The 27,580-nt window shown below is 45.9% G+C and overlaps 1 protein-coding gene across 3 annotated transcripts in view; it reads left to right on the forward strand.

The window, feature by feature from the left end:
- The window catches only part of LOC138566633 (acylamino-acid-releasing enzyme-like), a 1,029,593-nt gene that overhangs the window by 638,809 nt on the left and 363,204 nt on the right, over window positions 1-27,580 (forward strand). For all 3 annotated transcript variants that reach the window (XM_069644173.1, XM_069644175.1, XM_069644174.1), the window contains one exon: window positions 2,199-2,250. In XM_069644173.1, the coding sequence (XP_069500274.1) occupies window positions 2,199-2,250 (52 nt within the window). The remainder of the gene's footprint in view (window positions 1-2,198; window positions 2,251-27,580) is intronic.

The raw sequence follows: 27,580 nt of genomic DNA on the forward strand, positions 1-27,580 counted from the left end.
CCTAGCTCAACCTTTTAACTGTACCAAACTGTTTCACATATCAATGCCCCCTTACCTATGTTCAACCCTATTCTTACCCTCTTCAACCACCTCTGCTTGCCATCACTGTTGTGAAGTGTCATCATCCCTTACCTATTGTTCCTCTACTCATGTTCCTGCTGCATTCCCTCTCTGCCTGCCCTCTCCTCCATGTATCCACCCTCCTAACTACATTTGCCTTAGAGTGTTTGTTCACAGAAAAGCTTTTCAGTACATGGAGGCCAAAGCTATTGGCTTTGTCAATGGTTGTTTTCTTTTACTCGCCACCTCTACTAGCCATTAATTTCAGTCAAAGCATTGCTCACATGTGCGAGTCTATCGCTTCTGTTTCTCTACCTGGCTCTTTTAGACCTGATATTTGTTATTCCATGTCTCTTCTGTTTCTTGTCGGCGACCTTTCACTCGGGTCTCTCTCCAGCTATCTATTGTTTTTCTTTCATAAACTAATACATAAGTCTGTCCCAAGACCCTGCAAACCGTCAGTGGTTTTGTGAATTTTAGCTCGGTAACGCTCTTCTTCAAGCACCAGAGAGCACATATCCATCATGGTCTCTTAATCGTTAACGTGTTGAACATTCTCCTAAACATTCTCCGAAGAACAAACCATACCATACAACCCTCTTCGCACCGCGTTTTAAAGCCTTGCCTGTGTCAGGCACGTTTAATTACCTCATGGAAAACTCCAGACCAGAAGCCTTGTTCTTATCTGATCAACTTGCGTAGTTGTAAGACCTTGACACTAAAACCATTCTTTGACCGGATTACATGCTGCACTCAGTGCAATCTTTCTGTTTGTGCACGTTCAGATCCACACAATGCAATCCTCTACCTGTGCTTTCCAGGTTACCTTACCTTCAAATGACCACACCCCATATCACCCATCTTCAGTATGCATATGCCATGAACTCTCCGTTACCAGTATCATGTTAATTAACAACATACCCGAGATCATTTCATTTGTTTAACAATCCTTTGCCATAACATGATTACAGTAGCAGCACACACAACCTTTTGGGCACAGTTCCCACAGCGCGCTGACTACTCTGTTGGCCTCAGAAAAGTATGTTTTAAAAAATAAATAAATAAAAGCAATGCTAACCACAATATCCAGAGTAGGTGAAAGCGTGATACAGCCTTAGGATCTACCTTGGCAAAATTATCGACCGCCTATTTACTATCGGAAAATGGTGTCGGAAATGTGATAGCACAGAAGACCTCCACTACTAATGAGTGAAATGGTGGTTCAAGTTAGCCATTGAAAAAGATATGTGCTTTTTCGGCTTGCTAATTGGTTACCATTGTATGACACTTCAGTCAAGGTTATAGTGTCGAAAAAGCTGTCAAAAGCAACTGGCGAGGCATGAGAGCTGTTGGTATCTGTGGTAGAAGCAGTTCCACCAGATATACACAGAGGAGATTTTGTTCTGAGTTGTACACCAAGTAACCTTTATTTAATTGACTGAAATTATTTAAATGCTGGGAAAATATGTAATTTATGGAAAGAGAGTGAGAAAAGAGTTGCCTATTTTGCATTTTCAGTACAAGCAATGGAAGAGTTTCTAGCTGTTGCATTTGTTTGCTTTCCCAAAATGCATGCTGTGCGATTGAGAAATGCAGTTCACACAAGTAGGCTAGGCCGGCCAAAAGTCTTGCCCTTGTGTACATTTCAGGATTCACACGTACAGCATCAGCCCACATTTCATGAGCCACTAGTCCTACCCTGCATGCTCTGCTGCGTTAGTGATCATGTGGCAGTCTCTTTCATTGGCTACTCTAAAATGGGAACTCCAACAGCTCTTCTGGAAAAGCTTCACCTTGCAGCAAGTTCCCTCGGTCCCATTCCAAATCTCTGCTTCACTCACTCCTGCCTATGTCCTTACATCCCCACCTGAATTCAATCCATATGTTTGAAGCTTGACTAACCTTCGATTTTAAACTGTCACTCAAATACATGTCTTTATTACTTAACATGTAAGAAAAGAGTTGTTTGTTGTCTGGTCATGTTGAAGCACTGCAAATTGTTCATTTATGATTCCAGCAGAAATAGATGCTCACGTCACTCCTCGCCCTGAGCAGTGTCATGACTTGATTGACTATTTACTGTAACAGCTTCTCTATTTATTAGGCTTTAATTGTTATATTCTGGCCTTGTGTTACAGGTAGTTCTGGTTGTAGATACCGAGTCTGCTGCAGTGGAATCAATCACTCCAGGTAGGGACTTTGTTTCTGGTTGGGATACGCCAAACATTTGAACTGTCTTCATATTATCTTATAAAGCTGCAAAGGGCACCATTAGTAAACACGCATTGAAATGTGTTCCGTGTTGCTGTTCCAGATTTCTCCTGGCAGAACTGGGAGGTCTCAAAAAGGATTTGGGAGAACTGTAGGTGTGGACAACCTTGTTTTTGTTCAGTTTTACAACTGCCTCTCCCTAGGCGACTCTCATCACTATCTTCCCTTGCCCCTTTTTCTACCTTCCCTTTTATAATGTGCCTTAACGAGGACACATCATCTTCCCCACCCTTCTTATCTGTCAAGGTCTTTATTTCTTCCACTCATCGGTGAGGTCTCCATATCACTCTTTCTGATCATCCTTGAAGTGTTTGGCTTTCGTGTTCATTGAGTACAGAGGTTTCTCCATCTCCCATTGTGGGGTTATCTCTTTCTTCTGTCGTCACCTGTGTCATGTCATGAACTCTTCTGATGTCTTCTGACATCTTGAAGAGTCTAAATTGTGATGCATTCCATGTCATTTCCTTGTTTTCCAATGCAGCAGTAAGCTTAGAGCCTTTTTATGAACTATGTCCTTGATAGGTTCAGGCATATACCGTGAATCTGTCTTTCTTATTTGTCTATGTTGGACAAGCACTCCATCCCCAATAACAAAATCTTTTTCAAATGCATGTCTGTGTTTGCATAGCCTTTAGCTGACATTTTCCTGCTTTTATCTCTTTCTTTGATTTCATCGTCTTTGGAATGTTTGAAGGCTCCTTGGTGAGTTAATCTGGTTATTAGTGGCTGGGTTATCATGAATTCTGTTGGGGTTACAACGGTTGTATCGTGTGGCAGCGTACTATATTGGCGCAATACCTTGCACAGTGCCTGTTGTAATGACATGTTATCGATCTCTGCTCTTTGTACCGTTCTTTTGCTTGTAGCCTTGAACTTTTTGGGCGTAGTGGGGCAATATTTTGGTGTATGAATCCCAGGTTGTTAGCTGGTCGTTTGAAATCATGGCTGTTAAATGGTGGTCCATTATCCGACTTGACTATTGCTGGGAGACACAATTCGCTAAATACCTTGTCGATTGCATGAGCAGGTGCCTTAAAGTTAGTAGACTGCACGATAATAGTGATCAGGAATTTTAAATATTCCAAACGCCGACACTCAATACATTCACTCCACCGTCACAATCTGAAGCCGCCACCATCAGGGGGACCCTTATTAATGCAAGATCTTTAACTGCTCATGCCCTAGACATATCTGACTTGATCAGCGCCAATAAATTAGATCTCCTGGTGATCACAGAAACTTGGCTCGGCCCTGCTGCTGGCCCCGCTCTTATGCTAGCAGTCCCAAATGATTATAATATCATCAAAACAGACAGAAGTAGAAAGAGAGGAGGCGGGGTAGCTATCATTGCCAAAAATTCTCTAGCCATTCGAGAAAGCGACAGTACCTCTTTCCCCTCTGAAGAACTCCTTTCTGTGAAACTCCCGCTCTCATCAGAGCGGACACACACCTCATCCACATCATTTACAGACCACCCAGCCAACTATCGTCCTTCGAGGAAGACATCACCAGCCTCCTCACACAAACACTAAACCTAACTCGCAAATCCTACTTCTAGGCAACTTGAATCTTGAGCTCAAAAGGCAGCAGCAGCAGGGCCATCATGCCTTACAATGAAGAGCCACAACCATGGCTTTCCCCCTGCCCCCAAAAAGGGGAAGATTTGTGCTATGGAGGGAGTTGTTTCCAGCCACCTGCAAGAAAAATTAAGTGGGAAAAATACAAGTACCAGAATCCTTAGAGTCAATTAACCTGCCACACCTGAAAAGGAAATTAAGACACGCCTGAAAAATCAAAGAAACACAGCCTCCCTGAAGATTGATGAGTCATGAAAACGTGCGTTTGGAGGGGAAGCTAATGCAGGAAAACTTGACTGGCAACAGAGTGCCTCCCTTGTCACCAATTTTTAAGCAACTTGAATCTTGGCCTATACGACAATCTGGACAACAATACACTAGCCTTCCAAAATACTATCTCAGAATTAGGCTTCTCATTTTTGATATCTGACCCTACACACTGCAAAGGTAACATTTTAGACTGGGTTGCAGATTACACTGCAATACCAAAATCCTCACCAATACGCCTTGTGCATGGTGACCACAATGTCATCTCCTTTGAAATCTCTGAATCCAAACAACTATCACCTAAGGATTTCCTGCCCCACCAGCTTTAACCAGGAATAACCACATAATCACCTTATAAAGCATGCTCCCATTACTTCAACCCATCACTCAGCAAGAGCTGCCCCTGGACTCAGATCCTTCTACAATTGTAGATCTATACAATCAGAATCTTCTAAAGCCCTTGGACCAATTAGCCCCACTTAAATTAAGGAAAGCTAAACTATTAGCAAACCTTAACAAATGGTTCACTACTGAGCTGAAAACACTACGTAAAGCTAAAAGAGACGCAGAGGTGACCTGGAAAAAAAAACGTCAACAAAGAACACGGACAAATTTATAACTGATTCTTCTGCATACAAAACTGCTATCTTAGAAACAAAAAGGGAGAATTATAACAAAAGAATATCCAATGCCAAATCTAGCAGTAATGAGCTATTTTCCATCCTCAAAGAACAGGAATCTCCCAGCTCCCCTCCAGACTCTTGCAAGAAAGACACCCTCTGATGTACCAACATCCAAAAGGCCGTACTTAACAAAATTAAACTACTTCAATCTAAAATTGAAGCAAAGAGAACTACCCTGTCAACCACTGCCAAAATTAACAATCCTAACACTAAACCAACCAATCCCATCCCCCAATCCACCATACCCACCACCCAAAGCAAAGCTTTCGAATTCACCCCTGTCACTCCATGTAACGCTCACCTGGTATCCACTGGGACGTCACTCAGCCTGTTCTGACCGCTTACGACCTCAAACCCTTCCCTGGAGGCTATTCGACTGGAGACTGGGCCTGAAACACAGGATTGGTAGAGTTTAACTCCCTATTGTCTCTGTGTGCTTGAACCCCTTCTTCCCCGGGGTCCAACCCTTCCCTTTGATCCACAGCTCACCTTGTTTTCTTGGATAGAGTGCTCTTCATCCTGCTTTCAGCGCAGGGGTGATTGATAGATGCAGGCTCGTTGCTGCCTAGTTACTTCAATGGCAAGAGTCCGACAAGTAAGTATAATGAGTCTTTTGAACAGTTCTGTAACTTGGTTCCTTTCCTTCCTTAGATGATGGCCGGCGTCCGGGGATGGCGGCGTGCTGCTGAGATGAGTAGCGCTGAAGGAGAGTGAGAGCGCGATGCACCCCTTTCGTATTTGCATTCTACTGAGTTCTTTTTCTGTCTCTTTTAGGTGCAGCAACGTTTTCAGCGTGGATGCCGGTTATGAAGAACAAATGCGGTGGGTATGCACGGTATGCGGCACCTCCAGATGTTTCCACGCTAACCTGGAGTGTCTATTCCCTCTTGCAGATGGATGAGAAGTTCCAGAGACAGAGTTCCCCCAGAGCGGCTGGGATTCAGATAAGCGTTTGAAGATCGTACAGTATTTAAAAATAAGCGAAGATTTGCAGAATGCTTACTAATGCCTTTTTTCTGTTCTTTTCCCTTTCCTTAGGAAGCGGCGTGCCGGGATGGAATGACACCGCCGAAGATACCCGCAGAACAGAAGGAGCGATGAATGATGGACAGAAGCGCCGCAATGTAAGGCTGTTCCTAACGGTGTTCTTGTTCTTGCAGGAGCTGAGCACAGAAGAAAGATACAGGCCTACTGGAGATCGATCCGAACACGGTGAGTGTCACGCTGCAGGTGCAGAAAATGCAAAGCATGTTTCTCAGCCTGGGTGTGGCTTAAATAGTCTCTGGGTATCCCAGGTGTCTCTGGGCTGAACCACACCCAAAAGACTAGACCGCACATGCAGTTCTGGGAACCGAAATATGTGGGGGCATCCATCTTGTCCCCATCAATGCACTACAAGTCCAATCCCCAATGCTATCCTATGGGAGTGAGTGAGTCTGGTGCCACAAGCGCCAAGTCTGACTCCAAGTGGGTCTTTGGAGGGATGGAGAGGCCCTTGAGGGCCATGTAGGTGATCATGGCCTGGCTCCAGCCTGACATCTTGGAGGGCTGGGGACATGAGGGGCAGGAATCATGACACTCCATCAGAGATTGAATCCATTATCAAAAGTCTTAAACCATACAGGTGTCAAGGAGACACATGCCCAGCATCCATCATAAAAGAAGGAGCCAAATAATTCAACCCTTTTATCTCCTCCTTTATAAATGCTTCTTTTGCCTCCTGTAGTGTTCCTAGAAATCTAAAAGATGATTGGGTCATGCCCCTCCTCAAAAATCCAAACCATGATCCTAATATTCCGACTAATTTCAGGCCAATCACCACCGTGCCTTTCATGCTAAACATTTTAGACAAGGCCGCATATGTCCAGATTCTGAACCACCTCGAGTCTAACAATCTCTTAGGCCTCAGACAATCGGGTTTCAGACCAAGAAATGGAACAGAAACAGCCCTCTTGGATCTGAAAATCCAAATGGACGATTCAAGAGACGTTGGAAAGCCTGTTCTACTCCTCCTACTGGATCTATCGGCAGCGTTCGATTTAGTAGACCACAGTATCTTACCTAACCACCTCACCACAGCTGCCTCCTACTCTAGCAAAGCAGCTGCTTGGGTCAACTCTTTTTTAGCAGAGAGATCTATGAGGGATTTCTCTGCCTCAGCCGACCCTTCCCCCATCACGTGCGGAGTCCCAAGAGGCTCGTGTGTCTCCCCCACCCTATACAATATATTCACTAAGCTCCTGTTTGACCACCTAGATGATCTAGGCGTTTCATACATGAACTATGCCGATGATACACAAATTCTCATCACTCTATCAGGCGATTACCATTTTGATTCCATACTCTTAAACGTAATTTACAGCAAAATTCAGGCGTGGATGGCCAATCATGGCCTTTGTCTTAAAGACATAAAAACTGAGATCATTCTCATTGGTTCCAAACTAAGACTCAACAAGCTAGATCCTAAATATTCCTTCTTCAATATTGATGGCAATCACATCAAAGTTGATAGGGAAGCAAAGACCTTAGGCTTCTATCTAGATTCTGCCTTAAACCTTCAATGACAAATCAATGCCACCTCATCCTCAACGGCCTACACATCTAAATTAATAAATGCTTGCAGACCGTTCCTAAATACCAACAGTTCTCTCATCCTTGCAAGAGCCCTTATATTGTCCAAACTGGACTATTGTAATACTCTCTACTTAGGCACTAGCTAGAGGAACCTGCACAAGCTACAAGTAATGCCAAACAGTGCGCTCAGAGCTGCCCTAAATATTCCTCAATCCAACCATATTGCACAAACCCAACATAACTCCAATTGGCTCCCTATCTGAGATAGTATCACCTTTAGGATGCTGATGATTACCCACAAGTGCCTTAACAATTTAGCACCTAAGTATCTCATGAACAAATTATCCAGAAAAGAATCAACTAGACCTACTAGAACTAACTATGCCTATTGCCTAAACATCCAGAAATTCAGACTCAACAAATCGGGAGGCTCTACTTCTCCGGTGCTCACAGCTAAGAGTTGGAATAAGCTTGCGCTGGCCCTAAGAACTGACACGGTATTTCTCTCTTTTCGGAACAAAACAAAATCCAGGTTACTCTCACTCTCCAACTAAGACCACCTTGCCCTAGTGTGACCACTCTAGACCCAGCGACCTTCTCGACTAGGCCCTAGCTTAGGTCTGACACGTTCTCGGGCAGCCTTGCCAGACAAAGTCTTACCCTAAGCTATATGATCAGCCTGTACCTGTACACTTTCTATATCTCTCCACCTTTTATATACTTGTAAAGATGTGTATCCATCACTGTATATTTTATTGTATCTTGTACTGTATCGTGTATAATTATTGTAACCTGTACCTTAAGAAAAGCACCCAGATACCTTTGGGTTCGGTGCGTTATATAAGCAAATAAAGCAAACAAACAAACAAATCATCTATGAAAACTAGTATATATAACCTTTTCTGGGTTGGTCTGGAAACATCTATGGCCACAGCGTGCCATATGCTTTCTGGAAGCTTTATGATTTTCAGGAGGCGGTATGTTAGCCTTGGCTGTGATTTGACATATCTCAAAATGTTTGCTCATTGTTTATACCATGTCATCCGTATTAGGAAAGCAAAGTTGATGATGTAGGAGACGCTTGGTGTTGACCACCCCTTTGTGTTCCTCATGTGCTATGTCAACTATTGTTTTCCCCGCATGAGTAGTGAGTCTGCAGACAGTCAACTGCGTGTGCACCACTGCAAGCTGTTGTAGTTCTTTGATGTTGATGTTGGCAAGGTCAGCCTACTGCTGAGTGTAATTCTTCCACATATTATCTTTGCTGAGGTAACTTGCTGCATGTATGGTTGTGTCTATTGTTGTGGCTGTGTGGGTGGCAGTGCATTTTCCACCATATAATCAATGTATGATTCCCCCATATTTGTCATGAGGTGGGAATCCTGATTGGCTGGGTTTCTGGAGGTCTGCCAGGTTGAGGTTCTTCCATGGGTGGTGGATAATGGTAAGAGCATATTCCTGAAGCCTCCTGCCCCACCTTTCAATACAAGGAGGACTGTGTGCCCTGGGGTTTCTAAGCAACAGTACTTACTGGACTTCAGTGACAAATGTAAAGTTTTTGCCATTTAAAAAAATGATTGAAATGTTCACATACCCACATGGTTGCCAGGCTTTTTCGGGTTGAGAATGAGATAGTTCTGCATTGGAGAGTGTTGTGTGGTCGGAGAAGGGACAGTCCTCCTATAAAACCAAGGGGAAGAGGAAGGACATGGGCACGGGAATGAGAGAGGAAGAGGAGGGGCTACTAGAGCCTGGGAAGGCAGAGCTGTAAAGGGAATAAAGGAAGAAGGTTACAGCCTCCACGTCTCAGTGATTGCAATTGGTATGAGAGTGGTCGAGAGATATCTTTCCCCGGTTGTACACCAGACATAACATCTGGCGACGAGGGGAAACGCCTGTGCCGGCAACAAAGAAAAGGGCACTCTGCCCGTGGAAAGGGCACTCTGCCCAGGGAAAGGGCACTCTGCCCTACTACAAGGAAATGCATGAGGGCAGTCATCCCTACTATGCTGCTGATCCCCGTCCCATATACGGGACAAGGAGGGCAGTCTGCCCAGTCTGGCTGCCCATCCTGGCTCCAGGTGGGGAAAAGTTTCCCAGCGGCCTGCGTGAAGAATTACTGGTCGGCAATCGGCCGCGGAGGGAAAGGAAATCGGCCTCTCGGTCATCCATGAAGGTAGTCCGCCTTTGGTGTGAGAGAGCTATCAGCCCAGGTAAGGTAGGGCCATCCGCACGACCTGCTCAGCGCTTCGCCACACAGAAAAAAGAAGCCACCTCACAGAAAGGCAATCCTCTTCTCAATAACGGCATTCAGCTGCGTGAAGTAAGTTACGGCTGAAGGAGGCCGATCCGCCCTGCTAATACAGGGCTATAAACCTGTGCAAGTTTGAGCAGTCAGCTCACCTACAGAGAAAACGGCAATCGCCCATGCGAGGGATGGCAGTCAGCCCAATAGTGCTTGCTGATCGCGGCCACAGCTAAAAGGAACAGGAAACCCACCCATGTGAAGGGGGGCAGTCCGCCCGGGCCACAGCGAAGAGGAAAGGGCTGTCAGTCCAATGTAAAGGGAAACAGCCCACCCAGTGAATACTGCCTATTAAGTGCACTGAAATCAAGGGTCTCCACCCACTACACATAAGGATACGGCGGTCTGCCGCAACGAGGGATGACTGACAAACGTCCCTCCCGAGTGGAAGAAGTTGGAAGTCAACAGTAACTAAAAGACATATCCGGCACCTACGGAAAACAAAAAGGGTAGTCAAACATGCAGAGAGACAGGACTCTGCTCCCTGGAGTGTGAAAGGAGGGAAGGCCGAAGAGCGACCCATGGCATGCTGAAGAAAAAAAAGGTGGTAGCAGAGATCAAATTGAGAATGCAGGAAAAAAAAAACACCACAGCCATCCAACAGGTGACAGTATGATGGCCCGTCAGGAAAAGGAAGGCACACAAGACTTTATGACAGCGAAGGAGAAAGAGGTCCAAGGCATAAAGCGTAAAGACACTGTGGAAATGAAAGTAACGCAACAAGCAGAGATGATGGTGATACAAGTGGAGAATGTCAATCGAAGAAATATAGAGCAAACGCAAAATGGCAAAGGGGACAGAGATGGCAATGTGAGAGGGCAGGATGAGATAACATGAGGACACGCTGAGTGGACAAAGAACAACGCAGACTACAAGGGTCAAAGAGAGGGAAATACTAAGAAGATAAGGCTACAGGAGATAGAGGACAAAGTAAAGACAAAGGAAGAAGAGCATGAAATGGAAATAACGTAAGTAGACATACTGAAGGATGAGTTGAAGACCCCAAGGAAACGGAGGGTAAGGAAGGAAAACATACTGAAGGGGAAATGGAGCACCATGAAAGGGGAGATGTAGGAGGGGACAACTAACAATGACAAGATGACCAAGGTACAATGGGAGTGGCTACAAGTGTGGGGAATGCCAACGGAAGAGACCCCTAAAAAGGAATTTGCCCCGGAGAGAGATCCGCAGATGGCACCTAGACCCCAAGGAGGAATGGAAGGTGGAGAACAGCCAACGGGGTCAAGACGCATACCAGGATGCCCACCAGAAAGAAGTGAAGGACACAGACCTCACAACGATGATAAGCAGGGGGGATATGTTGTGGGGGGAAAACGGACACTCCTCCTTAAAACCAGGGACTACCTTAAGGAGAAGAGTAAGGATGTGGGCATGCGGATGAGGGAGAAAGAGGAGGGGCTACTAGAGCCCGGGAAGACAGAAATGTAAAGGGAAATAAAGGAAGAAGGTTACAGCCTTCACATCTGCGTAATTGCAATTGGTATGAGAGTGATCCAGAGATAGCTTTCCCCGGTGGAACACCGGACATAACCAAGAGGACTCTACTTGCATATGCTATGATAGTTCTGTCTTGGCGAGTCTTTGCATCATACTGAGCCAGTATACCCCCTAACCCCACAGGCTTGTATCAACTGCAACCCCTGTGCACTGAGCCAGATAGAAATGAGCCGAGTGATCAGCATTTGTGAGGGAATGTTTGATGTTGTCGCAAGCTATCTGGCATTGCTGGGTCTATTAGAATGAAGCCTCCTGCTTAAGGAAGCCGCAGAGAGGTTTGGTTGCAGTCGCAGATACACCAATGTAGCGAGAGCAATAGCTTGCCATTCCGATGAATGACCCGAGGTCAGGCGTGTGAGAAGGTGGTGAAAGTTGGTGGATGGTGCAAACCTACATGGTGGGGGTCATTATGACCCGGGCAGTAAGGGATTACCGGTACCGGTAAGGGCACCGGTACCGGTAATCCCTTACAGCCCTAGACCTCCCTTAACGCCTGGTTTCACCAGGTGTTAAGGACGGGACCCGCAAAGGGACTTTTGAGGTAATACCGGTACCGCAAATTGCGTTACCGTTATTACTGCCTTCCCCATTCCCATTGAGCCCTATGGGGGCTCTAATGGGAATGGGAAAGGGCCCTGGTGAATGGGGAATTACCGCCCCCGCCAAACTTGGAATGGGGCGGTAATACCTCCATTCACCAGGGCAGAGTCGGTATGGGTTTGGTGGCAGCCATGGCGCTAATAGCGCCATGGTTACCCCCAAACTCGTAATGACCCCCGGTGTCAGGGATCTTGCCATTTTCTGAGAAAATATGAGAGAAAAATGTAAAATGGCCTTTATTTACCTCAGATTTTTAAAGTTGAGAGTCAGACCTGCTCGCATCAGTCAGACATGATTTGTATTAGAGTTTGATCATCATCTTAGTACGCCCAGAGATCAAGATGTCATCACTGTAATTGAATGATTGAGGAAACAGAAGCGAGATGCAGTGAATGGTGTCATGGGAAAACTCTGCAGTGGACGAAAGGCCAAGTTGAGTCATTTGTAACAGAACAGCCCATTGTGAGTTGCAAATGTAGTAATCGGATGAGATGCTGGATGGGGAAGGAGTTAGTAGTAACCTTGGCTGAGGTCTAGTTTGGTAAATCATTACACTTTGTTGAGTTTGATCATATCTTCAATATTCGAGCCTGGGTGGCGTTCTCGTTCCATAGCTATATTTGGGATGCACATCATAGTCTAATGTGGCCGCCTTTCTTGGGGACTATCACCGCTTGCGAGATCCTTGGTCTAGGCCCTGTTGTTGGTTCAATGATGTCTGCTGCAAGAAGGCATTTCAGTTCTTCCATGACTTTCTGTTACAGGTGGAATCTCACATGTCTCGGGTTGTGGTACTGGATCAAACTGCTTCATTGATGTGTAGATGTACAGTGGAACCCCTCGGTTTATCAAGTCCAGTCCGAAGCTGAGGGAACATTGATTGGCCAGATGATTTGGACATTGGTTCATGTTGTGTTGGGACTGAATCATGGGTGGTCATGTTACATGTAATTTCAATGAGGCTACGGCGTCCATCAGTCGTATAACAGAATAAGCAGTGGCTAATTGCTGGTGTCTTGAGCACATGGAATATGGCAGGAGTAGTGATGTTATGATGTTGTGTAACATGGGAGAATTGGCCAATGCAAGGGTGTGGTTCAGTTGCACCCCATTGGAAAATGCATGCCGTGGAAAGGGACAATGTTTGGCTGTCGCAGAGGAGTCCGAATTGTTGCTTGTCCATAATGTTCACAGTAGCTCCAGTGTCAATAATAAACGAGATGTTGTGACATATCATTTGCAGGTCGACTTTAGGAGAGGATTCTTCATCCATACCTTCAGTCATGAGGAAGACTATTTGTCATGAGGTTCTTTGAGCGGCAACGGGACGAAATCTATGTCTTATATTTTTACCTGATGCTCTTAAGTGGTCACATGTCGGATCCACCTAGCAACATATTTCTGAGTTGGTCGACCATTGTGGTGGGAAAGGACGGCCATTTCTACAGACAGTCTGGAAATGGCCTTATTGTCAGCTTTTGCTGCATCTTTGGCTTAGAGCGGGGCATGGCCCTTTTTGTGAGAACGATAAGCTACATCGATAGCATAATCACAGTAGTTGGTCAGTGACAGTCTATGGTGTCCAGCTGCTTTTGTCAGGACAGCGAACCAGGTGAAATTTGTTGGTTAATGCAGCGACTGATGCAGGTTTGTTCCAAGCTTCCATGATAGCAGCTTGAGAGTAGGCGCACTCGTAAACCCTAGCTAGATCAGGTTTATCTGGATGAGGTAGAGGCTTATTTATGTGGTGCTTTCAAAATGTGGCAGAAGTGCATCCTTCAATTATGCAGAGTCGGATTGCCTCTTGTCTAAAAAAGCGTAAAATTGGCAATGGGCCACTTGTCTTTGTAGCCGGAGTGCATATTCAGCCATGGTTTCCTGGGCCTTTTGAATTGATTGACTTTGAATCTCTCGTAATCTCTGTTGCGGCAGGCCACAAATGTGCTCTTGAGAGCATTGATCAAAGTGGCATATGAGGGAGTGGCATTGTTCTGTGTCACAGAGAGTTTTGATAACCAATTTAACTTCTCTACCAACAAAATGTGTGAATATGTCAGCCATGTGAGTGGCATTTATGTCTCTGGCTTTAATGAAGTAAAAGTCCTCAAAGTCCTCCACCCACGTAAAACGGATCTATGTTATTTTATCTAATTTAGTTTGCCGAAACCGATCTGATAGAATTATTTCTTTTATTTAGAAGTTCATTTCAATGCATATACAAGCAGGGGGAGACCCTTGCAGCCTCCCATTTCATCTCCATATATATTACATTAACCCCGCACCCTCACCACCATATTTAAATGCAGTGAAATTCAATGGAAAACATGTGGTCAAATCAAAAAGGCTGTGCAGTAAACTACTTATCCTATTCCCCCAGACCATTGTGTACATCAGTCAGCTGAGGGTGCCAGCTCAAAAGGAGGTGGTTTATGAAGAGAGGACGCCCTGTGTGCACATGAGGGCAGTTGTGGGTGAGCATCTTCATCCTGCATGGTGTGGGGTGAGTTAATTAATGGTGGATGCTGTTTTGGTGTCAGTCACCCTCCACTCATCCTTATGTAATGTAATGTAAAGTGGTTTTATATAGCGCCCTGATGCCAATAATGTCGGCCTTACTGCTCATGGACATGAAGACCTCTCTGGATGCTATAGTGGAGACACAGGAGTATAGGTTGCGTGGTATGTAGTGTCTCGGAGGTGCTCAGTGAGGTGTGGCACGTGCTCCACTGTGCGTAGCAGGTGTTCATGTGGTGTCCCTGTGTCGGAAAAAGTGGACCTGTTCAATTGCAAAGGAGGAGGAACTGGACATTTCAGGAGAGAACAGGTAGCCTGGTCTGTCGAAGCTGATTGGAGCAACTGGAAAAGCAGGTGGGCTGGCCTGTTGGAGGTGATCGGAGCAGCAGGAGGGACAGGATCTCCCCAGGAGAATGGGGATTCACCATCAGGTATGGCGAGGAGGGAATAAACATGGACCTTGGATACTCTGCTTAAGAAGCAGAGGTGTGGAGACGCTGGGGCCGGATCACCGATCCACAGATGTGGGATGAAGGTGTGAAGATCGTCGCCAAGCTGTTCTGGCTTTCTCCTAGCCAGAACGGGGAGCTCTGAATAAAGATATGGAAGACCTATAGGTGTGGGCAACCTTATACTTTATTTCCCTTTTTTACAATTGCCTCACCGGAAGGTCTCCCCACGTCACTTCCTTCTCCTCCCATCCTCCATCCCCACCTACCTTCCTGTCTCTTCCCGTTTGTGTGGTGTCCTAACAAGGACACAACAGTTGCTATCATGTTGCGCACACCATTTGTCCTGTTTTGGCATCATATTCCCAAGTATTCATACGAAATGCCCCCTTTACCATCATATGGCAAGGTTCTTCCAGCATTGGCTTTGAGGTGCAGTGTGTGTTGACCACCCCAGACGTTCCCCATTGCGTCACAGAAAGGGTACGCCTCTCTGTTATTCATGTGGCTATTCCGGTAGCAGATGCTTGCTTTGTGTAAAATGGCTATACTTGGTGGAAACCATTTTATCTGGCAAAGTGCTTTTTGACCCCCCTCCTCAAAAAAGAGGTTGTGTTTGTTTGCCTAGAAGTCACATGCCTATTTCGTTCCCTCTTTGGATGTGTGAGGAAGAGTGGTCATCCTTGCCCTACATCCCAGGGTTGGAGGCGGTAGTCAGCCTGAAACCAGTAATGACTGGCATAAGTCTGTGGTAGTGTGGATTCACTGCCTTTGTGTGAGAGCCTGATGGGCCAGCCTTTGACTGGCAACCCCTCTGTTTGAATTAGACTTGCGTGTGATTGGATGCTGTGTTAAACCACTGCTGCCCCGGGGGATACACTCTTTACCCACTCACCTCGCCTACTGCTGGAACTCTATACCTTCATGCATTGAAGACCCTGCTATTCGAAGAATGATGAAAGCTCGCCACCAGCATCCTTTGATGCGCCACAAAATCCAACGGCACAGTTGTACCTCTCCAGAAGACCATAAGGAACCAACTGTGTCACTCTTTACCCCTGATTCAGTGGAACCAACTGGATAACAGCTCCTGCTAAAACTCCTAGTCTCTCTGAAGCTCGTGACCGTGCATGCATTGACAGATCCAGAAGTGGGAGCCCCTTCACTTCCAGTGGCCCTGAAGACTATCTGCACCATATTTGGGCATGCCGTTCTTCATCCTAGGACACATCTATTTCCCCAGATTTAAAATAAACCGTTGGATGGCTTTGCGCCAACATTTGCCTAGGTACACTTTTTGCATCCAGGCCCCCAACTCTCATTGACATTTTATTTTTTTTAATCTGAGGGTAGTTAAGTTCTGGCAAGCAAAGATTTTGCACGTTGGGTCTGGAGAGTTCAAAAAAAGTTGGTAGCATACTACAATTTTGACAGCTCTTGACGAAACGACATGAAACTTTCCAACATTATTCATATTTGGGCTATATTTGTTTTGTAAAATGTCCTGCTGTTGAATGGCACCAAAGTTATAAGCAGGCCAATATTGACATTTGCTATGGGGGGAGCAACGCCCCATCGCTGATGCTGTTTTATATATATATATATATATATATATATATATATATAGTTTTGACACTAACTCATTGACAACTGGTGACAAAGGAAGTCTCTGGCCCTCTGCTGTCTCTGGGTAACAGAAACATTTATCTATTGCATTTTAGGTTGTGCAGACCGAAGGGCACAAACATGAACCTGCTTAAATATAAAAACTTTTTCAAAGTACTCAAAAGGTGTGAATATTTTGCTGCAGTTACGCGCTAATGTCCTGAGACGAGGAACAAGCCAAGCAACATGAGCAATTTAGTTAACTTGGAAACGTGTAATGCCATTGCTGGTGGGGGCAGGAGGGGGAGGGTACAACATTTTTCCAAAACATGCCATTGTGGTGTGTGAATCTTTCCCAGGTCTGCGCTTTTCGTGGCTATTTTTGTCATTCTTTGGGCATATTACTCCCCTCTGAGACCTTGCTTGCTACCCCACTCACCTTGCCTAGGGCGTTGAACCCTAGAGTGGTGTAATATTCCCCCAAAACATCAAAAAAGGGCCAATTTAATTGCACAAGTTGCATTAAGTGATGGGTATCAGATGCTGTTTCTGAACCCTTGGGGGTCTATTGCAGCCCCCTTGGTGACCTCCAACCCTAGGTTAGGTGAGGAGGGGATCCCAAAGGGGTTAATTAAGCCTCTCAAAGCACAGAAAAGGGAAAAATATGCCGCTTTTTTGTCAGGTCCCCGAAACCGGGGGTACTGAACTTCACTGCACATAAAAAGGGGCATCTTGCAGGCTCCTTCGCTGCCCACGATGGTACATAGGATTTTGAGAGTGGCTATGGCAGGGCAGTAGGCCATGCCCCAGGCAAATTGACCACTGTCCATGGCTAGTAGCCGACAGACCTGCAATACGACGTACAGTCGTCATTGGCCCTGGTGCAAAGACGGCCCAGTGGACGCTTTGGTTGGCATGGGGGATTTGGGGCATGGATGAAGGCCATGCCCTGGGCAAAGTAGCTGCTGCCCATGGCCACAGGCCATAGCCATTTGTCCCACAGACCCTCCAAGGGGTAATGTAGCCCCTGGGCCTGACCACAGGGCAAGGCTGGTGCTTTCTTAGCAGGGCATGGCCAAAGATCAGGCCCCAGGAAAAGTGCCCACTGGCCACATGGTCAGTGGCCCAGAGACCCACAGTTTCAGTAGCCTGTTTTTGGCCATAGGCCAGGCACAGTGGCTACTTTGCGAAGCATGGGACAGGATCGGTATGGGATATAGCCTTGACCATAGGCAAAGTGGCCAGAGGCCCACCGACATGCAATGGGTGAAGTGACCATTGTGAGCAGGCCCAGTGGCTACTTTGTGTGGCTTGGTGGCCAAAATGGGTGCGCACACCCAAAGTGAGATAATGTGGCCAGGCCAGTGGCTACTTTTCATGACTTAGCAAGGCACAGCTGACGTCCATGTACTGGACAAAGTAGAAAGTGGACATAGACTGGCAATCGCGGTAAAAATGCTGCAGGCCTTGGCCCGTGGCACATTGCCCGGGAATGGTGGTAAAGTAGCATTGTATTGAACATGTGTTCACAGCCAGGACCTTGGCCACACCTAGTGGCTCCTCGCCCAGAGCCTGGCTCATGAACCTGAAATGGGGGTTAAGTGGCAAGTGGGATTGGCTCAGTGGCTACTTTGGGTGGCTTGGCATGGTTTGGGGTATTGGGGAATCCTCTAGGTGAAGTGCCAGTCACGCATGGTCACATGTCATGCCTGGTAGATAGTGTACATATGATATTGTATGTTTTGTGGCTGAATGGAGTATTGAGAAAAGGAAAAGAAGACAAAGGGATAGAACTCCCCTTCCCAAGACAGGGCTGGAGCAGCGGAAAAAGGATCTTTAAAGGAGTTAGGAAAAAAAAGACATTTGGAGTGGAGGTCAGGTGAAAAAGAGTAATAAGGAGAAAAAGAAAGAAGAAGCAACAGGTGAAGAAAAAAAAACGAGCAGGGAGGAAGAAAGAAAATAACTCTCTGGGGGAGCCACTGGCTTGAGCATCCTCCCACTCCCACGGTACAAGGCTGCCGGGCCGCGTGAGAAGGGTGATTCGGCTTAATAACTGTGGGCTTGGGCTGAGTGCCAGGATCAGCCCAGACACCCACTGGGCCAGGTTGTCAGGCGCCCCGTCTGGGTGCCAGACCAGACGGGCCCGGTAACATCAAAGCGTCCTGGCAGTGTTCGCAGGGCTGCCTGGCCAGAAGATTGATCGCCCAGTCCCGGCCGCTGGGGATGTTGTCTGAATCAGGCACCATGGGCATGCCCCAGACGGCCTGCCTCATGGCCGGCAAGGCTGGCCTAACATTGAAGTCCTCATGGGTGCTTGCCATCTGTATCTCCCTTGCCATTAAGCACCTCATCTTTTCTTTGGTCTTTTCTCGCATAGACTACTGCTGTCCTCCTCTTTGGTCTGCCTGCCTTCCACCTTGCCCTTCTCTGCCCTATTTTCAATTCTTCGATTCACCTCCTCTTTACTCTTCCCCTCTGTTATCTATGTCTCTTCCTCCCTTTGAGTCCCGCCTTCACTTTCACTTCCTGTCTATCGTCTTTAAGTGTATACATGATCTCCCCCCTCTCTATCTCTCTTTACTGATTTTGCTCTACTCCCCTTCCCGAGCTCCCAGAATCAGTTCTTGCTTTCAGTCTCCAAACCGCTGTGCGTCTTCCCGTTTCCGTTCTTTTGCTCTACTGTCCCCGCAGCACTGAAATTCTCTCTTTGTCTCTATCTGTTCCTCTGCCGCCTTACGCATTTTTCAAACCAACCTCAAAACTCATCTCCTGTCCGCTTTTTCTAATAATTATTTCTTCCTCTTTCGACTGCTTACTTGTTACTTGGATTGTTTAACCATTTTGAATGTACTGCCTTTTTCGTACCTGTTAAGTGCTTGGCAAAAGCGCTCTATAAATGAAATAAATACAATGGCAGGCCACCCGGAAGGTGAAAGGAGGCAAAGTCTGCTCCGGCCCAGATGGCGGAGCAGTGAAGATAAGTCCCAGGCTGCCCTGCAAGGCAGCCCAGGTCAATAGGGTGCTGTCGAAGTTCCATGCTGCCTTGTCATGGTGGCCCGAGGGAAGCAAAGCCCTGAACTGCCACGCCCCCTCTGCGTTATGTCTGAGGGACACAGAGGGCAGGGCGAGAAGATCCAGCAGACTTCACGCATTGGCAGTGAAAACATCGGCATCCCCATTTCAATGGGGATGGTGCCTGGAAATAATATGGTGCTGCAGGCGTGGTGGTGACCACAGCAGTGTCCCCAGACCAACGGGACACTGCCTGAACTTAAGATGGTGGTGCGGAGCCGCGGAAGTGATGTGGGCGACCCACGAGGCCAGTGGGGGGAGCAGAGAAGTTGCATGAAATATCAGTTAAAGGATAGTTCCGGGACTTTTTTTTTATTGTCCCTACGGTTCGGCCATGTGTTTTTAAGCATAAATCGGTAGATCGTAGAAAACTTTCCTATGGACCTTACCCGACTTTTCGTCCATTAACACACTCGAAATCAGCCGCCATTTTATGATAATCCTATCATTTCCCCCCATCGACCTGGCTCACCTGCTTTTGCGGCACTAAATCAAATCCCCCGCCCCTGAGCCTGACATCAGCAGACGTGTACCACCCATTTCCCGACGCCAAAGCACGTTTCGTGTCAACAATCGCTGTGCCTCAGCTAATGAAGTGTCGCCATGGAAATGGCAGGACGCCTCTTTCCTCAATAAGTATAAACACACCGTTTCACAACACACAGCAACAGATTTTCGATTCCATTACTCTCTCTGTGTTACTTTGAGTATTCTGTGACTCGTTTCTGTGCTCTGGTCAGCTACCTTCGCCGCTTCTAGGCCTTGTGAACACCTGTACCATCTCTGTAAATTATTTTACTTTCTTTACCACACAATGGCTACAATAATGCCGTATATGTACGAGCCCGAGTACACCGAGGAAGAACTACTGGAAAGGCAAGCACGCGAAAACGATGGGGATTCGGACGGCAGTTGGGAGGACCAGTCAACGGATGAAGAGCCTGGACCATGTCGCATGGACGGCGTCTCCACCTGGTGCACGTGCAATCGGTGCGAGCTAATGCCAACTGAGGAGGAGAACTGCTGCTGCCGTGAAAATTCCGGGTGCTTGGCCTACATTTCGGAAGGCGAGCCAAGTCCGCAATGCATCACCGAGCTGCCAGAGTTCAGGGAAGCCTGCCTCTCACGGACCGTGTTGAGGATGATGATGGTGCTTATGCACTAACTTCGCGGCACTGTTCGTCCGCGTAATCCGAGTAACGAGTAAGTATACTCTGGTTGTGATGTCAGTGATGCCACTACTATTTCATGGTCGTCTCCCACATATAAAATTACATCTACATATCATTCGAATGCATGTAAATTGGTTCCATATTGTGCATTTTCTAGATAGAATTTTTTTCAAAGCAGAATGACATTTTTTACCTGAATCGACAGTGATAAGAAAGTTTTGTCATTTTAATACAGTTTGCATCTTTCTTTTTCACAGGTGGTACAGGCTGGTGGCCTATCGTTGCTTCACTTGGTGGCTTCAAGGGAGGCTCGGACACCGCGTTCGGAGAGTAATACCTGCCTGTGCGGTACTTGCCATTAGACAACATTTCCCCAGCGACAGTGGACAATACCGCGGATTTTCCCTGGATGTGCTGCAACCGGAACTTTACAATGTGTAATGTTTATTATTTATGTTCAATTGAAATTAAGATCTAAAATAAAACCCAACATATATTTTAACAATGGTTGTTTTGATTTTTTAAATGAATCTAGTGTGTCTCCATTGAATAGTCTTCCTGTGCCTTGTCTTGTCACACCACATGTCTCCGGCCAGCATCCTCCCTCACGCTGGCCGCCCACCTTCAATCCACATAACCGTTGAACCCATATGCAGCAGACATACATATGTTATTTTGCGGGTTGGCATCAAGCCTCCCGGCCTTGCCACCTCCCCCAAAAATACTTACCACACCACTTTGTTCAAGCGTTGGCAATAAAAGGCCGTTGGATTTTATTGATACAAAACATGGTTATAGGTAAATAATCAATATAGTTGATCATAATAAATCATCCTTTTGGGCACCGGGTACAGAGATGACCCCCTCTGGCCCGTGCCGCCTTGCCACCACAGGCCAGCCTGCTGCTGACTAACTGCCTAGGCATCCAGGGTCTCCAGGGTGAACTGCACCCATATATTCTCCTGGGAGGGTGAGGTATTTATAAACTCACCCCCCTGCCTTCCATGTACTAGATCCTGCAGCCTGCCTCTTACATGCAGTTAGATGGCCTCTCCTTGGTGAGGCCCTGCGGCAAACGAGTCTTGTCTGCACGACCACCGCCCCAATCCACCCCCCCGCCCTATCAAAGGCAGTTCGCACCGGGGTACTTGCGCTGGCAAGTGGAGCTGTCAGGGAGCGATAAAGGCCAAGAGGTGCCAAAGACCATGTACACTTCAAAGTGGTCTATAGAGCATGGGTTGTTGTTCCCATGTCTACCTCCAGACCCCGTGTCTCCTGCCAAGCATCCCCCCTCACGCTGGACGCCCCCCTGCAATCCACATAAGTGTGTCTCCATTCACGAGTCTTCCTGTGTCTTGTCTGCACGACCACCGCCCCAATCCACCCCCCGCCCTATCAAAGGCAGTTTGCACCGGGGTACTTGTGCTGGCAAGTGGAGCTGTCAGGGAGCGATAAAGGCCAAGAGGTGCCAAAGACCATGTACACTTCAAAGTGGTCTATAGAGCATGGGTTGTTGTTCCCATGTCTACCTCCAGACCCCGTGTCTCCTGCCAAGCATCCCCCCTCACGCTGGACGCCCCCCTGCAAACCGCATAATGCCACGACATATACACGTCATTCATTCACAAACACACCCCTGTTTCGAATTCTTTATAACCCACTTCATATTTCTAATGAGAACTTCTTTGCGCTTTGCTAGTCAACCCGTGAAGGTGCTGGTTATCTGCTCTTCGTCTCTGTGAACTTCCGTGACCACTTCGAGGAAACTCGTCAGTTTGCAACCTGTGAACTGCTCCCTGTTCTACAACAAGAAACTACTCTGATCCCTGCATCTAACTGTTTGTTCGTCAAGGTAAGGCCATGTACCATAATCATTTTGCGTCCAATTTCTTTTCGTTCAAGACAGTACATGCAAGGAACTAGTCACATGTTCTGAGTTTAGTCAAATTATTTTTCTATTTTTTTAAAGTTATTCAAATACTTATCCGCATGTGAATAACGTGTATAGTTCCAAGAACCAAAACGAACCTTGCATTGAACCTTTTATGTGTCATTTAATTTTTTAACACATTGGTATTCATAGAGAATTGTTGAACTTTACTTTTCAGAACTTTCCACAATGCCTGCCTGTTCCATTGGCGGTTGCCCTTCGAAGACCCATAAAAAATCTGAAGGTACTATAATGCATGTTTTCCCTAAGACAATAGATCAGATAAGAGAATGGGTCCGATATTGCGGATATCCACCGTCTGAGCTTGAAAGTAGAGTCCTAGAAGTCTTTGCGGACAAGAGGGGTGATCGATACCGCATCTGCAGCAGGCACTTTAGCTCAGACATGTACTCCACATCATTGCTAATAAAGAAGAACACACCGCTATTCCCACTCTATTCGTCCACATCCGTCCACTGGTGAGTCAATTTTACATATTTATATCTCGGCCTTGCGGTAGTGTGTAGCATTAGCTAACAATAATGTCCCCATTTATGTATCCACTCAATATGAAGGCAGAAGATTCTCCATCCGTGTTGTTATTGAAGTCATCAGCCACTTCAAGCGCCTATCGGGTAATCTTACTTAGCTATTCTGCCACTGACTTGTTTTAGGCATGTAAATCAATAGTTTTAATTTATCTTGTAATTATTTTACCTAATGGTACACCCTTGTACTCGTCCTCTAGTCTTTGTTTTCAGTTATAATTATTGTTATCCAAAATAATGCAAGTACTGTCTTTCAGGGAGATGCTGAGGAGTCCAACGCATTGACGACAACCGTTGATGTCACTCAGATGAACGAGGTACATTTCTGGACAGTTCCATCGATGGAGATCATCAGATCTTGCATTCTTGTAGCGTGATTGTTACACACAATGTTTCTTTCGTTTTTAGCCATTGATATGTCCTTCTGTCGTCGCCCTCCTATGTGTCTTCTTTTTTCAATATTGTGTTCATTACTAATGAAAGTCCTATGTTTCAGGGAGTCGATGGAGCATTAGTCCAAGAAGAAGGGGGAGCATGCAGTTACGGGTCGGCGCAACAGCTTGCAGAAGTGTGCACCGCAGTTACATCGTCCCTTGATGTTCTTATGCATTTCGAGGTATGGATACTGACAGTTCGATCAAGCGAAATCATATGACGTGATTACATCCGCTATACTTCCTTCTTTATTAACGCAAGTATTATGTTTCAGGGAGATGACGGAGCTTCTTCTACAAGAACATCACCCCTAGTAGTTGATGCAGATCTCTGGGTGGTGACACTTCCAACGATCGAGCAAATCGAATCATATTTAGATATCCATTATTTATTTTAGACAACTGATCATTTGTGCAGGTCTATTTAGATGAGCCGTTGACGCCTGCACAAAGTTTATGTTCTTTTTAACAAAATAGAAAACCATACTAATGCAATTACTGTGTTTCAGGGAGTAACTGAAGCATCATCTTCAATAATATCATCAATGGAAGTCTATGAGGAGCCCGAGGTATGGATCTTGACAGTTCCATCTAACTAGATCAACAATGCGTGAATAATTGTCGTTTGAATGTTCTACACAATGCGTTCATTCGTGTTTTGCTATTGAGATGTACGTGGGTATTGGTCCCCAAGTACACTTTGTGTTTTCAATATTATTATACATACTAATGAAAGTTCTATGTTTCAGGGAGTCGATGGAGCGTCAGTGCGTGATGGATGTGCTTATCATGAAAATATAGTCGTTGCAGCGCAAGAGGAAGTGGAGACATGCACACACGAGTCGGAGCAACAGCGTCCTGATGTTGAAGTTCGAGGCAAGAAAGTTTCAAAGAAAAGAAAGCAAAAGAAGGTTAGTGTCCTGGTCACTATATTAGGTTGTTTCTACACTGTTAATAGTTCAATACTGTAAGTTGTGTTTAAACTGAACATCCCTTTTCCAATCTGTCCTCTAGTTGCGAGTGGGTGTACGAACTAGATCTACACAGACAGTGAAGCGAACAAGAGATGTTGCTTGTCAAACCTTTTGGCAGGGACTTGAGAGTGGAGATGCATCGTGCCAATGGGAAGAATATGAAGTGATTGACAACGGAGCTATACCACCACCAGCCATTGATAGTGAATGTCCTCCTGGTAGTTCGGATGCAGTCGGAGATCAATTCACAGAATCCACACCCGCAAAAACTAAGACCATGAGAAAGTTGAAGAAATTGTTTTATTCACCCATCGCCGGAGAAGGAACAGATGTTGCAATGGAAGAGAATGAAGTGGACGACAATGAAACACCATCAATATCACTGAACATAGCGGAAGACGATATCAGAGATTCTACCTTTCATGTGAGTGACATGTCCTCAACGTTACAGGCCGAACCAGCTGGGATGCAGAGTGACAGTATAAGGAAAGAGGCCAAATTCATTGTATTCGATAGTTGTTTGATTGATATTATTATTCGGATGAAATGTGGGCATTCGGTTGGTGGGGAAGTATGTGGGGAGCCATTGATTAATGTGACTCGTGCAATTCGAGGCACTAACCTTAAAATACATGCCACCTGTAAAAAATATCATCCTTTCTCATGGTCTGCACAACCCATGCTGGGGCAACTGCCAGCAGGCAATCTACTTTGTGCAGCGGCTGCACTTTTTAATGGTTCAAGTTTTAAAAAGTTAGAGTCTTTCTTTCAGTTTGTGGGAATCCATTTCATTGCGAAAACTCAGTTCTACAAATACCAAACCGATTACCTATTTCCAGCCATTAGCGAAGCTTGGAGAATGGAAAAAATGTCTATTGATAGTACATTCGCGGGCAAACGGTTCAGGCTAGCTGGTGATGGACAGTGCGACAGCCCAGGATTTTCAGCCAAGTACTGCACCTACCACTTTCAGGACATGGAAAGTAAGAGAATTGTGAGTTCGGTGGTCGTGCAGGTGTCACAAAGTACATCCTCAGTGGCCATGGAGAAAGTTGGCTTTGTAGCATCATTGCAAGAACTACAATCGCTGGGAATGGTGATCGACCTGATAGCCACGGACAGACACGTTTCAATTGCCAAGACAATGAGAGAAGAGTACAAAAATATAAATCACCAATTTGACGTTTGGCATCTTGCAAAAACAATCAATAAAAAAATGTCGGCTGCAGGTAAAAAAAAAGATATGCAAGGTATTTCACAGTGGTCCAAGTCAATCAGCAACCATCTTTGGTGGAGCTCAAAAACATGTGGAGGGTCGTTGGAAATTCTACTGGAAAAATGGCGGTCAGTAATGCTACACTGTAGCAACGTTCACCGCTGGACCACAAACCAACATTTCCACAATTGTGAACATGGCCATTTGTCCACAGAGGAGGCACGGAAGAAGAAGTGGTTGATTCCTTCATCACCCACTCACAAAGCCATTGAAAAGATTGTATTTGATAAAACTATAACAAGAGATTTGAGGGGACTCACGGAATTCTGCCACACAGGAGATTTGGAGGTGTTCCACAATATGTGCCTAAAGTACAGGCCAAAACAATTGCATTTTGGCATGGAGGGCATGATAAATCGGACTCTTCTAGCGGTCTTGGCACATAACCATAATGTTAGCCGTCAACAAAGTAGGACGACCAGAACTTTAGGGATGCTTCGCTACAATAAGGCCTTCACTAAAAGAAGTAAACAATGGGTGATCAAACCAGTGTTTGAGGATATGCAATATGAGTTTATTGAGAGACTTATTGTTGATGTCCTAGATAGGCACATACATGGAGTTGTGAACGAACCTGTGCAGGGGACAACTGCATTGCCACCCAACATTGCCTCTGTTCCATGTCCACCTAAAGCAGAGCTCATTGAGAAATACACATCACGGTTTAAATGATTGTAATTTGATTGTCTGTTCTCTCGAGTCTCCTCATGTCGCAGGCCCATTGAATATGTGTAGCTATGTATTGTGTAAATAAAAGTGATTGCTCTGTGAGTCCTGTGAGATGGCCTTACACTGAATGTAGCTAACTAGGAATGTGTGCTCGTTCAAAGTGAAGGTCAGCTGCTTTGATTTTTTGCTCGGGTGCCGGAATGGCCCACGACTCAGTATAAGGTTCTATTGTTATTTGACCTTGACAGGCCGGGACCATCCCGAAAGACTTCTTTTTGGGGGTGTGGGGCAATAACGTAAGAAACGATAATGAATATAATTTCAGAAACGAAAGCCATTTAATGTTCGTTCATTAGAAGAAATAACGTCGGCATAGAAGGAGTGGTATTTCGGGGCTGCCCTACGCACAGACACAATGGAAAATGCAAATATAATGTAAGTAACTCTTTAGATGAGTTTATACCGCAATTTAATTACTATACAGTAGCTTTAAAGACGGGTTAAGTTGTACTTGTTCGTTCTATGTGGCATATTGTTTTGTGCCGCGCACTATCTTGAGGAGAACCATCTCCTTTTACGGAAGCACCTCAAAACCTTCCTCTTTGCTTCTGCTTTCTCTCTCCCTCTCCCCTGCTACAACTGGTCCACTGTCTGCGACCTCGGTCCTGGGCCCTTCCACTCTCCACCTGCACTGCCTCCCTGTCAACCCCTGCACTGGGGGACTGTCTCAGTATCCTACAGCCCCCCTTGACGTATAATACCCAGTTGCACTGTCCTAGCTATGAAATAATTTCCCGACCTAATATATAAAATGAATAATTTTAATAAAGATCTGATGGTGAGACTAATTTCATTTTTTATGTTTTTAAAACAGGTACATCCTTCATTATTGTATGTGTCACGAGTACCAGACACCGGCGGATGGCTTTTACAACCGCCAGTTGCTTCTCCGCGTGAACAACGTTACCACCCTGACCATTTTATGGGACGATCGCCAAGTACAAGTATGCCCTTACGCGGTACTAACGGCTAGATGCAACATACAGACCGTTGTGGTGGCCTAGTGCCTCGTTGTTGGAACA

The sequence above is a fragment of the Ambystoma mexicanum genome, chromosome 2p (assembly GCF_040938575.1).
Source record: "Ambystoma mexicanum isolate Mex_15411 chromosome 2p, UKY_AmexF1_1, whole genome shotgun sequence".
Lineage (NCBI taxonomy): Eukaryota > Metazoa > Chordata > Amphibia > Caudata > Ambystomatidae > Ambystoma > Ambystoma mexicanum.